This window comes from Ascaphus truei, chromosome 4 (assembly GCF_040206685.1).
Source record: "Ascaphus truei isolate aAscTru1 chromosome 4, aAscTru1.hap1, whole genome shotgun sequence".
NCBI classification, from domain to species: domain Eukaryota; kingdom Metazoa; phylum Chordata; class Amphibia; order Anura; family Ascaphidae; genus Ascaphus; species Ascaphus truei.
The window spans coordinates 355,225,177-355,240,120 of NC_134486.1; the positions used below are offsets into that span (position 1 = coordinate 355,225,177).

General features: G+C 46.6%; 1 protein-coding gene across 1 annotated transcript in view; it reads left to right on the forward strand.

Moving 5' to 3' along the window:
* The first annotated feature begins 3 nt into the window (after positions 1-3).
* DCDC2C (doublecortin domain containing 2C) overlaps positions 4-14,944 on the forward strand; it is a 289,074-nt gene continuing 274,133 nt past the window's right edge. The window contains exons 1-3 of the mRNA XM_075595053.1: positions 4-179; positions 2,624-2,672; positions 4,214-4,290. Of these exons, the coding sequence (XP_075451168.1) occupies positions 4-179; positions 2,624-2,672; positions 4,214-4,290 (302 nt within the window). The remainder of the gene's footprint in view (positions 180-2,623; positions 2,673-4,213; positions 4,291-14,944) is intronic.

The window sequence follows — 14,944 nt, forward strand, 5'->3', positions numbered from 1 at the left end:
CGCATGCTCTCCTTCGACGCGCTGCTGAACGAAGTGACGGAGCACGTACCGCCGCGCGGGGGCGGGGCCACGCGCCGCCTCTTCACCCCGAAGAACGGGCACCGCGTGCGCGAGTTGGGCGCGCTCCAGACTGGGCGGGGCTACGTGGCGGCGGGAAAGGAGAGGTTCGAGAAGCTCGAGTAAGTCCGTGACGTCACAGATCCTCATCCGTGTATAGTTATGTACAAGCTGCTAAGGAACCTGAGCTCATTGTGACATTCCTGTGATAGGCACCGTTCAAGTCACTTAACCCCTTGTGAGCCAGAGAGGCCTTGCTGTCTGTGCCCTTTGGCAGTCAAGGGTTTACATTTAAACGGTGTTTTTATATTTTACCGATAATAAAACCTTTCCGTCACTTCAGGGGTTACTGTATTGGCCTGAATATAGTGCTATGTTTTGTTCCCAAGCATGTCCTTCTGAAAACTGTACTCGTATGATATGCGCAGCCCAACACCTTTTATTTTTCATGTAGAACACCTTGAAAACTAGGGGTCGTATTATGTGCGAGGTCGCACTATATTCGGGTCTGAATTTTGCTAGGATCCACCGTTAAAGAGACCAATGGGATTTCAGAACGCACCATACGCTATCTGGGTAAGGCCTCGTTCAGGGTGCAGGCTTCGGAGGGAGGGCGTGCTGACGTGCGAGCTGCCGTGGGACACAATGTATTCAAATTTAATACTGGTTGTCATGGTAGCAGCTGCCATGTCTCCGAAGTACAGAGTTGACGCTGGCTACAGTTTCAATAAACAAGCCAGGTTGTTTTTTGAAGCTGCAGCAGCGTCACTGGGACCTCGGCAGCCAATGAAATCGATTTCAAGACTGCAACTTGGATCCCTAAGCTGCCGTCTGTAGCCCCGCCCCCTCAACTCCTGAAAAAGTCTGCTGGGGAGGATGTACACACATCGCCCAGCAGACTGCCGCCCGCCCTCACGAACGCCCGCCTTCCAACTCCTGCCTCTGGCACCCTGAACGAGGCCTTATGTATTAGGCTGCGGTCCCAGTAACAGCCTGTGCGCACGGCGCGGCGTGCACTGTGCGTGTGAGCACCGCCCCTCAATGGGGCTGGGCCCAGTATGCACCGTCACGCAGAAGGTGCAGCCGCGCCGTGCTGCAAGGTTTTTCCCAACTCAATCAAATTGAGTTCAAACCTTGCGACAGGGGTGTGGCCACGCCCCCACCGCCGGTTCACCCAATGAGGGCGAACCAGCCGCGTGATGTAATGACCATGCCCCTGCAAATCCCAGACCACGCCCCCTCCCGTCGCAAGCTCCCCTCTCCCTGTCAGACCGCAGATCGCGGTTAGCGCTGTGCACGCGCCGCCCCCCCCGCCGGGCGCGCGTGTCACAGACATTACTGGGACCGCAGCCTTACAGTTCAGTTTAGCAGCAGGGAGACTGACACATGGACATTATTACAGAGCCATTACACAACCTAGGAACTGCTATCTGAAACAATCAGGCATTTGTAGTCCTGCTTTTGTAAACCCATTTTTCTTCTTCAACAATGGCCATACAAATAGGGGTTCCTTCTGTTCCTTGATTCTTGCCCTGTACCGTCCCTCCCATTTATCGTCTCTGCACCTTTTCTTTTTCTTTTAATCTCACTTTCTTTTCCTGCCTCCATCCCTGTGCTACATCTCTCGCTCTCTTTCCTACTGTATCTCATTTGTTTCCACCTTTCTTCAGTTGTACCGCCCCCCCCTCCCTTAATTTCTATAATTTCATCACTGTTTTATATGAAGCTCTTCCTTTGTCTTGTCCCATATGCCTCCTATCTCTAGAGATTTCTTTGGTGATGTCCTCCCATGACATTGAGGACACATCCTCCTTAAACAAGATGGAACTGGCACTCCAGAGGTCTTCTTAAAAAGAAAAATATATTAATCCAAACAGATCATCGTTTCGGTCAAATACACTGACCTTTGTCAAGATAAATTAGTGTATGCACAAACCACTTTATTTTGATAAAGGTCAGTGTAATTGAGAAAAACATCGATCTGTGTGGATTAATATTCTTTTTTTTTTTTTTGTATGAAGACCTCTGGAGTGCCAGTTCCTTCTGCTAGTCCCCTTCCCACTCCCCTACGGGGTCACAATTGAACACCATAACGTTTTGGGAGACCAAAAATGATACAACATAGTGATAAATACAAAAAAATAGCATTAAGGGTATAAGCAAACCAGATACAGTAAAGTAGGGAAGCATATGAGAATGTTAAATAAGGTGGAGGATTAATTACAGGACTGGTAATTTCATAGTGAAATAATGATTGACACCTAGGTAAAAAGTTTTTTTGTTTGTTTTAATAGAACATCAGTTGATTTATTATGGTTTGACATTATCTTATACAAAATTCACAGTGTGAATTTTAAAGGAAACTTACTTATGTAAGCCATATATTTCCAAACTCTTAATAAAACGCAATATTTGTTCTTTTTTTTATGCTTTTGGAACATCAGATTGACCACTGTATCATTTCTCTAGCTTTGCACGCTTTATATTTACATTTAAAGTTGCATTTACTGTACTTCACACCATTAGTCAATGATTTTAGACTAATTTGCCTCTGCTTTTCTTACAGCTATTTTCATATAACCCCTAAGAAGCCCCAAATAAGGAAGATAGAAGTGGTAAGTCAAAGTGCCCACATAGGTAGAATGTAATGTAATCACATCTACAAGCTTTCAATGCTCACAGGGTTCTACTCCCACCCGACAAAAAGCCTCTCTCGCCCTCCATACACACACAACCATAACACAGCCATCACACCTCTAAGGCCTCGGGCATGGTCAGCGCGCTGAGGCGTGCTGCTGCTCGAAACTGAGCCCCTGCAGCCGCAATGAGAGCGGCTTTAGCAGGGGCTCGCGCACGCTTCCGCACGCTTGCGGAATCATGTGTCTCACAGTGTTTTGAAATTTGGCGCTCGCCGGAGCGCAGGGCCGGTCACGTGAGCGGTTCGCCCAATGAGGGCGAACCAGCTCCGTGACGTCACTGGCCCGCCCCCGTCCCGCCCCCTGACGGCGCGCTGTGTAAGGCCAGGGAAAGCCTCAGCGCCTCCGCACTGTTTGGGGCACTATGTCCCAGGCCTAAGGCTAAGGCCCCGCTGCCTCAGACCACACGCCCGCACTGCAGACAGGCGGCGTGTGGAGAGGCACTTGACCGCGATATGCGGTCTGTAGGGAGAGGGAGCTGGAGCGGGGGGGCATGACCAAAACGGGTCGGGTGGGCGGGGTGTTATGACGTGGGGGGCGGGACCATTACACACAGGCACACACAACCCAGAACTGAATATCATGTCTCCGCTCTGAAGGACTCATCCGTTTAAATCCTGTAAAAAAATAAATAAAGGGGGGTGGGGGGGAGTAAAAAAAAAACCCAACTAATAGCAGGGAATGCTGCTATTTAGGATTAAACTATCAGTGTTTTATTCCAAAATGGAAGTTTTAAAATAAAATGCAGGTTTCTATTTAATATGTTGTGAATCTGTCTATCCCTTGCTCAGGTAGATTTAAACTCTTTTCAAGAGAAGATGGCTTCACAACATTGAGGCCATAAGAGAGGGCAATAATACTGGTGCACTAAAATAGAAAGCGCTTGCAACAGTTTTGCCCGGGTTTCGTAGCACCCAGATACGTGTTTTTATTTTAGCTTTTACAAATTCAGAATGTGTTTTTATCATTTCCCATTCCCCCCTGCAATGGAAGACAATGCCTAACACATTGACTGCCAGAAGTATTCATTCAGGAACTTTACCCCTTCATACACTCAGGCACTGGGAGGATAATCCCTTTTGAAGTGAAGGAGACACTGTTTCATAATCACAATGAATAATTACAATTACTCTTTAAGAAAATGTAAGCGAGAAACAATTAAACTCTTCAGATTTTATAGTATTCCGTCCAACGTGTGAAGGAAATGAAGACACAAAATAGATATTTTTGTAAGACTGGAAATCATTTGTAAATGTATTTTCTTGATGAAAAGGCAGAACAAAATACACAGTGCAATGTCGTGTTTAATCATAAAAAGTACTTTTACATCCCAGTGGTAATTCAGTGTTTTCTTTGTTTAATAAATTCAAGGCTGCATCACTGAACTTGGTTCATTTACATTGTTTAAATCAATGCGTCAGAATTGTCTGACTATAAATATATTTCTGTATGTGTTACAGATTAAGCCAGTAGTCCATAGTAGCATCAATGTTCCTTCCAGATGGGGAAAGTATACACCTGATTCACACAAGATATAGTAAGTATGACAGTTATTACACCCTTTATCATTTTGAGAATGACCATATTTTGTTGGTGCATGAAATAAATGAATCCATACTAATATCATATGAAATAGATGGGTGAGAGATTCCAAAAGTCAATTTCTGACATTTGTGGTTGGCTGTGGTGCCTTACAGGGTATACATAGGAGAGTTCTTCACAGGTGGAATTATAGCTTTCTGAGCTATTAAAACCTCACAGGTCTCTTGGTCTGAATAATAAATTGCTGAGGCTTTGAAAGCTGAGCATACTATGATTCCATTTTCTATAAGGAGAAGGAGCGGCTCAGTGAGTAAAGACACTGACTGGCACTGAGTTTGAAGCAGGGGAGGGAACCTGGTTTATTTCCTGGTGACCTTGGGCAAGTAACTTTATCTCCCTGTGCCTCAGGCACCAAAAACATAGATTTGAAGCTCTACGGCAGAGGTCCCCAACTCCAGTCGTCAAGGACTGCTAACAGTGCAGGATTTAAGGACAGCCTCTCATTAGCACAGGTGGCCCAATCATTTTGACTGAACTACCTGTGCTGTAGCAGGGGTATCCGTGAAACCTGCACTGTTAGTGGTCCCTGAGGACTGGAGTTGGGGACCTCTGCTCTACGGGGCAGGGACTGTGTCTGAAAAAGGTCTCTTTAAAGCGCTATGTAAAACTAGTAACGCTATACAAGAACAAATTATTATTATTATAATCTATTTACTATTTTGCTTAAAGCATTTTATTTTAAATGAACCTTGTCTCCTTACAAAGTTTAATTGAGTTATGTCAGAAAAGGGAACATGTGGATGCAAAGGAGAAGCTTTAAAAAGATGATCCACTCACCCGTTTTATCCAATGCGCAAATTGCACGTGAGTTGGCTCTAGCTTGATACTCAAAACCGAGCCAGAAAATAATGTACAATGCGGAAGATTCCCTAACCTCTTATGCGGGTTATCGTTTCGTGATCCCGCATTAAATATCACTCATGTCAGTTAACGAGGGATTGTGGTACGGTAACCCGTATCGAAGGTTACATATATTATTCAGCAGTGATTTCCCCACATCCATGTAAAACAGGACAGCAGCCATGGAATAGAATTCCTTCAGGAAAACTGTGGCTTGCATGGAATTACCATCTCCCTCCCCCATTTTCCTGTTTTTCTTTTTTTTGCCCATCACACTCAGTGTGTTAATTTGATACCATTTATGGTTATACTAGATGGGTTACTACACCTGTATCATTGTCAGATGCAATTGTTTGCTACATTTGTATTATCTCTCTATATTGTACAATTTATAGTACAGTAAAAACATATTCTTTTTTGCATATCACCCATTATGGTTTGCATTTTCTCTATTGAGTGCTGGGAACTCCCCCTGTGTTCTTTATTGTAATTTTGGAGGGAACTAGGGTCCCTCCACGTTCCCCTGCACAACACCCTCATTTATTTAGCGATTCGATTTACCTCTGCTGCGTTGCTGTCAAAACTGTATACTTTCATTTTATGTACAGGACGGATCTGACTTTGGGATTTTTAATTGGAAACAGCTTTCTGTTCTCATAAAATAGCTACAGTGTATAAATAATAACGGCACTTGATAATGGCATAATTTACGTTGATATTGGGGCACGCTATTCCAACTCGTTGTCTGGGGTGGGAATCCTGTCACTCACGTATGTAGCCTGAACACACGTCTAATCCAGTACTGGATTTCCAGCATACCTGGGTCTGTATCTCTCCTGCTTAGAACCAGGAGTACTGGCATCCTTAATAATGTGCAGGACCTGTAGCACTACATAAAGCAGTGTATTAACACGTTATGGGGCAGATTTATCAATCTCCATTAAGTAAGGGACATTACCTAAAATTGAAACAATATTATTTGCCCTAGGGTTAACATTGTAATCACTAAACTAATTCTGTGTAAAAATAATGGTTGTAATAAAGCTTATTAGCATAATCTTAACGTCATGTTATTTCAGGATAATGCTAGGTTATCTTCAAATAAAGTGACATTATTGCAGTCTTGCCTTTAGTCCCAGCCAGACGCTGAAATAGGGCTTTTGGAAGAGAGTAGAAGGAAATAACACCACATCATTGAGGTCCTACCTAAACCAGGCCTCCCACGCAGACACTAAAAATAGTATTTTTACCTTCTGATATTTTGGTTTCCTCAAGTCTTCTATGTGAGCCAGTAACAGCGGGGATAACTCCTCCTCCAAGCTAGGGTAGGACAGGAATTCTTGATGGGTATAAAGGAGGTACGGCCTTCTCTTTGGTCAGTTATCTCAAACATATAGAAAAACCAGATGGGTGGGAAGTGACCTGTCATAGAGGATTTGAAGAAACCAAAATATTGGAAGGTACATTTCCTATTTTCTTCAGTGTCATCTATGGCAGCCAGAAACAGAAGAGCAGTAATAATGGACAGGAGAACCTGGAATCACTCCCTGCAGCAATTTCTTGTCGAACCTGGCATCTGCCGAGGCCTGAAGATCCAATCGACAATGCTTGGCAAACGTGTGCATCGAAGATCAGGTCGCTCCCTTGCAAATTTCCTGTGCAAAAGCTTGGGCTCTTTCTGCCCAGGATGCTGTCATGGCCCTGGTATGGCCTTCACCTGCTGCGGGTCTCTTTCCTGGCGGGTTTGTAGGCTTCTTGAATAGTTGATCTAATCCATTTAAAAATATTTGTTGCCGAAGCCGATTGACTTTTCTTGGAACATTTAACAAGCACAAATAGTTGCAGGAATTTCCTAAATTTTGCTATAGTGTAGATAGGTCTTCAGAGCCCTAACTAGATTGAGATTGTTGCAAAAATAAAGTGTGATGGATTTTAGCACTCACAACTCTTATCAGAAAAACCTTTATATGGTTATTGCATCACCTTTTTGGCGCCCCATTGTTGATTGGAGAGCTTCCTGGAATGAGTTCCCAAAGTTTCACAATACAGTAAATCAAGTAATCTGTTTTTGTTTGAGTTACATCCTGTAATATTAGGGCCTGTGGCCCCTGCGTTTTGGTCCCAGCCCCGAGGCTGAAATGAATGCGATTCAGCTCTGTAGACCCCCTGCTACATTACTCTATTATTAAAATAAAATAAAACCCCCGCGATCGACTGTTAGAGGTGCGCAGGGATAGTGGCTGATTAAGTCTCACTATTAGGCCATGATTATACCAAAAACTACGGGCTGCTGCGCACTGCCACGTGGCGCAATAACAAATTGCTAGAATGCAATAACAGTTTACATAGCAAGCGCCACGCGCGCGCAGACACGTACTGCAGGGACCAGAGAACGGACCAGGGATTTTGTTTTCAGAAGGCGACGGACGTGCCATGTGAGCGGTTCAGCTAATTAGGGTGAACCGCTCGCAGCCACGCCTCCGCCACGTCTCCCTGTCTCCTCCGGCTACCTCCAGCCTGCAGTGTACATTTTCGCTCGGCCAGATCGAATTGATGACGAGATGATTCACAAGAACGCACGCGCGTCCAGCCGGAGCTGGTATAAATCGAAGCCTTAGTGTGCATCTCTTACAGACAGGTCCCATTCAAACGCAGCGACCCGATGGTGTAAAGGTTCCTGTCCAGGGGTTTGCTGGATCTTGCCCTTACTTGGCTGTTGTGGCCGTCTTGGTTCCTGGCAAGCTTCTTCCTGAACTTTCTGAATTGGCTACACCTGTTCCAGGGCTTAAGATAGCAGTCAGTGACTCCAAGCATAGAGAAACGGGTAAACAAAAGTTAACCCACCAGGTGCTCTAGAAGCCAACACAGTCACTGAATTGTGTAGAGATAGCACATGCGCAGCAGGTCAAGGCAACACTCCCAATAAGTGATGTAAAGTCTCTCCCAGCAATTGGCTCCGTATTGGGCACAAGTAACATTGCTAGAGAGAATCACGGTTGATGGAGTGAATACTGCCAAGCCTCATGGATCCTTGTTGCACCGCCAACCCGTCTAGCAACGCTTCCGTCGCACAAGGCGGTCACATGACCGCCGGTGATGACGTCATCAGGGACAGCAAAACAGCAACCCGGCCTGCGGTCCGTTAGTAAACAGCAGAAGGACTCCTCCCACAGGAGGCAAGTAACAGCGCACAGCCGTAGGACAGAACGGGGGAATGGCTTCTGATGGTGACTAAAAAAAGTTTATTGTGAACAGAGTATACACCTGACGGATCCTCTCCGTGTGCGTCTCTTACAGACAGGTCCCATTCAAACGCAGCGACCCGATGGTGTAAAAGTTCCTGTCCAGGGTTTTGCTGGATCTTGCCCTTACTTGGCTGTTGTGGCTGTCTTGGTTCCTGGCAAGCTTCTTCCTGAACTTTCTGAATTGGCTACACCTGTTCCAGGGCTTAAGATAGCAGTCAGTGACTCCAAGCCCCTGCCTGAGCTTTGTATGCATTTCCTTGTGTGCCTGGCACCCTTGTGTTCTGATGCCTGCCCTGTTCCCGAGCCCTCCCTGTTCTTTTGGATTCCCTGTTGCCGACCTCAGCCTGTTACCCTGACCACTGCTCCTGTGCCGCCTGCCTTGACCCCAGCCTGTATCCGGACTTGCACCTTTGTCGCCTGCCTTGACCTCTGCCTGGATCACGACTACTCTAACAGGACTCTGTCCCCTGGCTCTGGTCGGTGATATTACCATATTTCCTTGATTCTAAGACACACTTTTTTCCCCATTTTCACATGGCTGAAATAGGACTGCGTCTTAGAATCGATGTACTGGAAAAAATAAATAAATAAATCAGCCAGGGGGCGCTGCAGAAGAAGCCACAGCGGCTTTCAGCGTTTAACCTAAAGCTGCTATTGGTGGTGTGGTGGTTTCAGCAGTGTGTCCCGCTGCATGCTCCGCGACTCCGCCCCCCCCCCACTTGCTCCGCGACACCGCCACCCCCCCCCCCTTGCTCCAAGTACTGGTCCCAACTCAGAAGGAGCAGAGCAGTGTGTCCCGCTGCATGCCCCGCGTGACCCCCCCCCCCGCTTGCTCTGCGACTGCCACCCCCCCTTTCTCCAAGTGCCGGCCCCACACAGAAGGAGCAGTGTATGTTCGGCTGCATGCAGCACAAGCCCCCCACCTCCCCTGCTCTGCTTGCTGGAAGTGCCGCCCCCACACAAGAGAGATTGATTCGGCAGTGTGTGGCTGCTGCATGCCCCACAAGCCCTCCGTCTGCCTCTGCTACTCATAGCTGCGCTGCCGGCACCACGAGCCCCCCTCCCCCCCTTGTCTGTGTCTGTCTCTGTGTGTGTGTGTCTCTCTGTGTGTATCTCTCTGTGTGTATCTCTGTGTGTATCTCTCTTTGTGTGTGTGTCTGTCTGTGTGTGTGTCTGTCTCTGTTGTGTGTGTGTGTGTCTGTCTGTGTGTCTGTCTCTGTTGTGTGTGTGTGTCTCTGTGTCTGTCTCTGTGTGTATGTGTCTCTGTGTGTGTGTGTGTCTCTGTGTGTGTATCTCGGTGTGTATTTCTCTTTGTGTGTGTGTGTCTGTCTCTGTTGTGTGTGTGTGTGTGTCTCTGTGTGTATCTCGGTGTGTATTTCTCTTTGTGTGTGTGTGTCTGTCTCTGTTGTGTGTGTGTGTGTCTGTCTCTGTTGTGTGTGTGTCTCTGTGTGTGTGTCTTTGTGTGTGTGTATCTGTCTCTGTGTGTGTGTATCTGTCTCTGTGTGTGTGTCGGTGTGTCCCTCCATTCTCTCCCCCTCTTCCTTCCATTCTCTCCCTCCCCCTCTTCCTTCCATTCTCTCCCCCCCCTCCCTCTTCCCCTTCAGATACATGTTTAACTGCTAGTTAAAAAAAAAATTCTACACATTTAATATAGTGGGGATTTTCCCCCCAATTTTTTTTTATTAAATCAAGGGTGCGTCTTAGAATCGATGGAGTCTTGGAATCAAGGAAATAGGGTATATCCCTACCTCAGCCCTGCAGGTCCGCTTCCTATTCAGGGACGAGCAACGTTACAGATGGGCCATTAAGTCTCTTTACTTGCACTGCAAGCGTGAGCACTGAGCGGCTTTAGTTCAGCCACGGAAAGCACCAAGAGGAAGCGCCAGAACCGGAGGCTCCATCTGTAGGAACCTGCTGAAAGGGTCTAACTTGACATGGTTCCAGAGTTAACATGCTTTGATGAAAGGGTTGAACTTAATGATCCATATTTACAAGAAGACAAAAAACATAGAGATTAACTTCATTTGTCATATTGGATGTGCACTGGGGATTCTATGTTTACAACAGTTTGTTTGCCACTTATTATAAAATCATGACGATATCTCATTTGCACATTGTCCGTTAGTGACAGCTTGTCTTTGTATAGGTATGCTTGAAGTGTGCATGAAATTCCTCTGGGTGGCACCAAATACTCACAGACGTCTTAACTTCAGCAACTACTGCAGTTTTTACATGGTTTATTACACATATTGTTTTGTAACTTAACCCCTTGAGCACCAGAGGATCCAATAAATACTCCAAAACAGTGTTGCTGTATCTCCGCTTTTAGCGAGTTAATTAGTTGTGTCTGATTTTATTTGTTTTTTGGTAATCTTGATCATTTTCCATTCAATAGATTAATTTATCAAAAAACGAAAACATTTCATTTTTTTGTAGAAATGTTGTTCTTTTTTGCATTTACGTACAGAAGATGTCCAATGGATCCGGTCAAAATTGATACTGGTCAAAAGGCGTCATTGATTAAAAATAGACCATTTTGTTTTTTACTTGCGTAATTTGCAGACTCTGGCATAATCGTTTCATGACTAGAAACTGTTGTAACGCATACTGTACCATTCCATGTTATACTGTATAGGCATTGTATCCTTACAGAGAGTACAAGAACACCTATTGCTACAAAACAACATTTTGAAGGAGTTCTATTAAATATAAGGGACAACAGTAAATCACAGCTTAGGCTTTAACCCTTCGAGTGCTGGATTGGTGCCACGGCCCATCCGGCACATGCGATCACTTGATCGCTCCGTCACTGATAATGAAACGGAAAGGGAGGAGTCACCCCCCTTCCATCCGCCATCATTGCAAATTGTGGCGCCTGAGCTTGATAGGTGCACAGAATGCGATCTCCCCTAAGAGAACACGCTATTTTTTTGGGACGCAGCTACTACGAGCTCTGTGCCCAGGACATACTTGAAAACGAGAGGTAACTCTCAATGTGTTACTGCCCGGTAAAACATTTTATAAATAAATAAATGGGGCACCCAAGCTGCCAGAATCCATGACTTAGTAGCTGCGTTGTGGGGGGGGCACTCAAAGGGTTAAATAAACTTTTTGCTGATTTTCTGTGAAAAAAAGTTTGGTCTAACTCAAAAAAATAAATTTAAATATGGCTATTAGTGTACCGCAAGTATCTCATTTTGACATGAGAACAGAGAAAGGTCTACTTTGTTACTTACTTACTGGTTTGTGAGTGTGGTGCTTGTAGTGATTGTCAATACTTGTTGCAGTGTTGCTTTAGGCCGCGCTTATAGTGCGCGCGACGGATTACGTCACTTGTCGCCGTAGCTACCCGCGAAAGTTATATTTCGCTTTGCAGTGACGTCACAAGCGACTTGGCCATTGATTGGTTCAGAGGCTGTCACATATGGTGACAGCCTCTGAAAAATCAAATTTGAGTGGCTTCCAAATTTTGTGCCGTCACGTACCTCCCGTTGCTCAGTTGCGTCGCGCTTACTATAAGCGCACGTGACGGCGGCAATACATTTGTTTTGCCGCGACGTCGCGTCGCCGGCACTATAAGCGCAGCCTTTGATTTTTCTATCACTCACTGTGTTACTGTGCGTCATTGTAATTAATTCTATTCGTGTATGGTGTTGTGTAGTCATTGTGTTGTTTAGCATGGGTATTAGAACGAGTGATACTTATGTAAATAGTATAGAGTGAATGCATACAGTTTGTATGCCCCATTATATTTCTGCCATGCTGGACTCATAATGGATAAATCTATATAATCCAAATCGGATATTTGGGCTGTTTTCAGTCAAAACCTTCATTAACCTCCAGTGGAGGTTTTCGGCAGAAAATTGCACAATTGGTCACTTAGGAGTATATAGAATTTGAATAGCGGTAATATATATTAGAATAGGATTAGAAGCGGATGTCAGAAGCCGCGTCAGCTCACATATCCTGCATCATCCGAGGTTTTCCTCGGTATCAGACGGCCCGCTTTCTGTTGAATGTCTTATCAAACGCCGCATAATGCAGTCCGCTGGATGCATTATCTGACGTCGGACCCGCTTATCCAACGGTTGCCGCCAATTAACATGGACCCGCAATCCGACGGTCCGTTATCCGACGGCGGTTTGCGGGACGCATTACGTCGGATAAGCGAGGACCGGCTGTATAAACAAAAAAATGATGGAGGCACACAAGTGATGCTGCAAAAATACCTAGGTTTTACTGCATAGTATCAGCAGAGCTACAGTTACGTTTCGAGTTCACAGCCTCTTCCTGAGATAAAAAGCCACCGTCTAGGGACCAGTGTGTGGAAGTGGGCGCATTACCTCGCTGTTGTGGTGCTCTACCTGTTGGTTCGCAGGAGGTCTGAGTGGTCTGATTGATGTTATGAGACATGACTGTCTCGCACAGGACTCTGGGTTCTTCATAATGGTGTCAGCGCCTCCAGCAGTGATGGATCCCACGAAGTGTAGGCGTCAGCCCCCATCACTACACACATACCTCCCTCCAGCCCAGGAACTGACACCTTAGGCAGCGGTATCTCGAAAGGGTCTTTATTACACGCATCTTTCATCAGCACTTTTTAGCAGCTTGTCATACTCCACTCGTCCCAGGACTTCTAGACGGTACATTCTCTCTCTACTGCTCTGCTCCAGGTGGACATTAGGCTAGCCAGCCCAATATGAGCACGCTTACCCCGCCATGGGGAAGACTCACAGCTCCCACCTTGTACATCCTCTGTCACCCTAGTCAGGGTTCAGGAAGGGACACTCTTACCTCACACCCTGAGGTGCAGAGGCAGACCCTCCTTCTCCCTCCTCACTCCCTGAGGAGCTCAGAGGAACTCTCTCTAACTTTAGGCTACTCCCCCTAGAAACTTCTGGAAGTGGCGGGCTCATGGACTGTACCCACCTACAAGGGGCTGTATGCAGGCCATAAGAATAAGAACAGCGTGTCCTACTAAATATAGTATCTGTAACACTCGCACTGCCCACAAACAAGACAAGACCCCGGCACTGAGGTGAGAAGGTATTACGCCACACGCCCGCAGCAGCGAAGGCGTGCCTGGAAGGCGGATAGTTTAGCATAGCCGGGTCTGGGTTGGAGAGTGTAGAAGATGCGGTATACTTGCCGAGTTCCGGGATTGGAGAAGACAGGATAGTAGGGGTCTGTAAGCCGTGGTCTGGGATGGGAGAGAGCAGCGTAGTCCGTGTCCGTATGCCGTATTCAAGGGTAGGAGAGATCGCCGTAGTCGAGGGTATGTCAAAGTCCAAAACCCAGAAGGGTCCACAAACAAGCCGAGTCGGTACACAAGAGGTTAACTGCAAAGGAGAAAGAGCACTGCACAAACGAAGTGAGCTTCACAAGGCTACATAGGGTTATGCTGAGCAAAGCATGGGAGAAAGCAGGAAGTATTTAAAGGCAGGACAGACTAATGGGGACAGAGGGCGGAGCGGAGGCGCGGCCCCAGGGGAGCAGGGATAGGCTGCAGGTAACAAGGCAGGGAGGAGAGACTTGCCACGCAGCTGGGGATCGTTGCACGTCATTGCGTGTGCGCGCCGCGCGGGAGGAGGGACCAGGTTCCGTGCAGCAGCTAGAAGAGCTGCAGGTGCGCGCGTGCTCTGTAATGAGAGCGGGGGAGCGCGCATCAGCAGGAACAGTGGCCGCGACGGCAGCAGCAGGTAAGGAGGGAACACGCCGCAAAGAACGTGTTCCCCGATTCCTTACAATATCTTGTAATTAAACATGTAAACACTGTTCAAAACACAAACAAAAAATGTATTACAAATAAAGACTGAGGGGTCTATTCTATAAGCCTCGATAAGCCACTTATCGAGGCCTTTTCGGCCAAAATGCCTACTGCTATTCTGTAAGCCTCGATAGGTGGGCGATAAAGCCATGAATCGCCAATTTTTTCAGCTGTCAAAAGATCGCCAGGTGACCGGCGATAAGCCACTTATTGGCAGGTTCTGAAACTCGCACAATTCTAGTAGCCTTGATTAGTTCAAGGCTAATCGCGACTCTAGAATGGTGAGTTTCTCCCAAAATCCTCACGCCAGGAAAAGTTGGCGTGAGGCTGGTGAGAAGCTGCTGAGAGGCAGCGAGAGAGGGACTTAGAAAAAAATGCATTTTTCCTGCATCGGATTGATACCGGGAGTCTCCGGAGCTGATACCCATTAATATCCCGGCATGAATCCCATGCAATAAAAATGCATTTACAGGCGACTTCATTACCTTAGCGGCTAACCGCTAAGGCAATGAAGAAGTTAACTACCAGTGCCATGTTTATTGTGGGGAGGGGGGGTGAAAGTGGTATTTTGCCCTTGGTGGGTGTTTAGGCCTTGCGGGGGGGGGGGGAGCGGGGGCGATGCGGGTAATGAATGAAGGGGTTAACCCCTCACGATACCCACCCGGTAGGTATAAACACCCACCAAGGGCGAAATTCCAACTTCACCCATCGTCGCTACCCACAATAAACATTCAAAA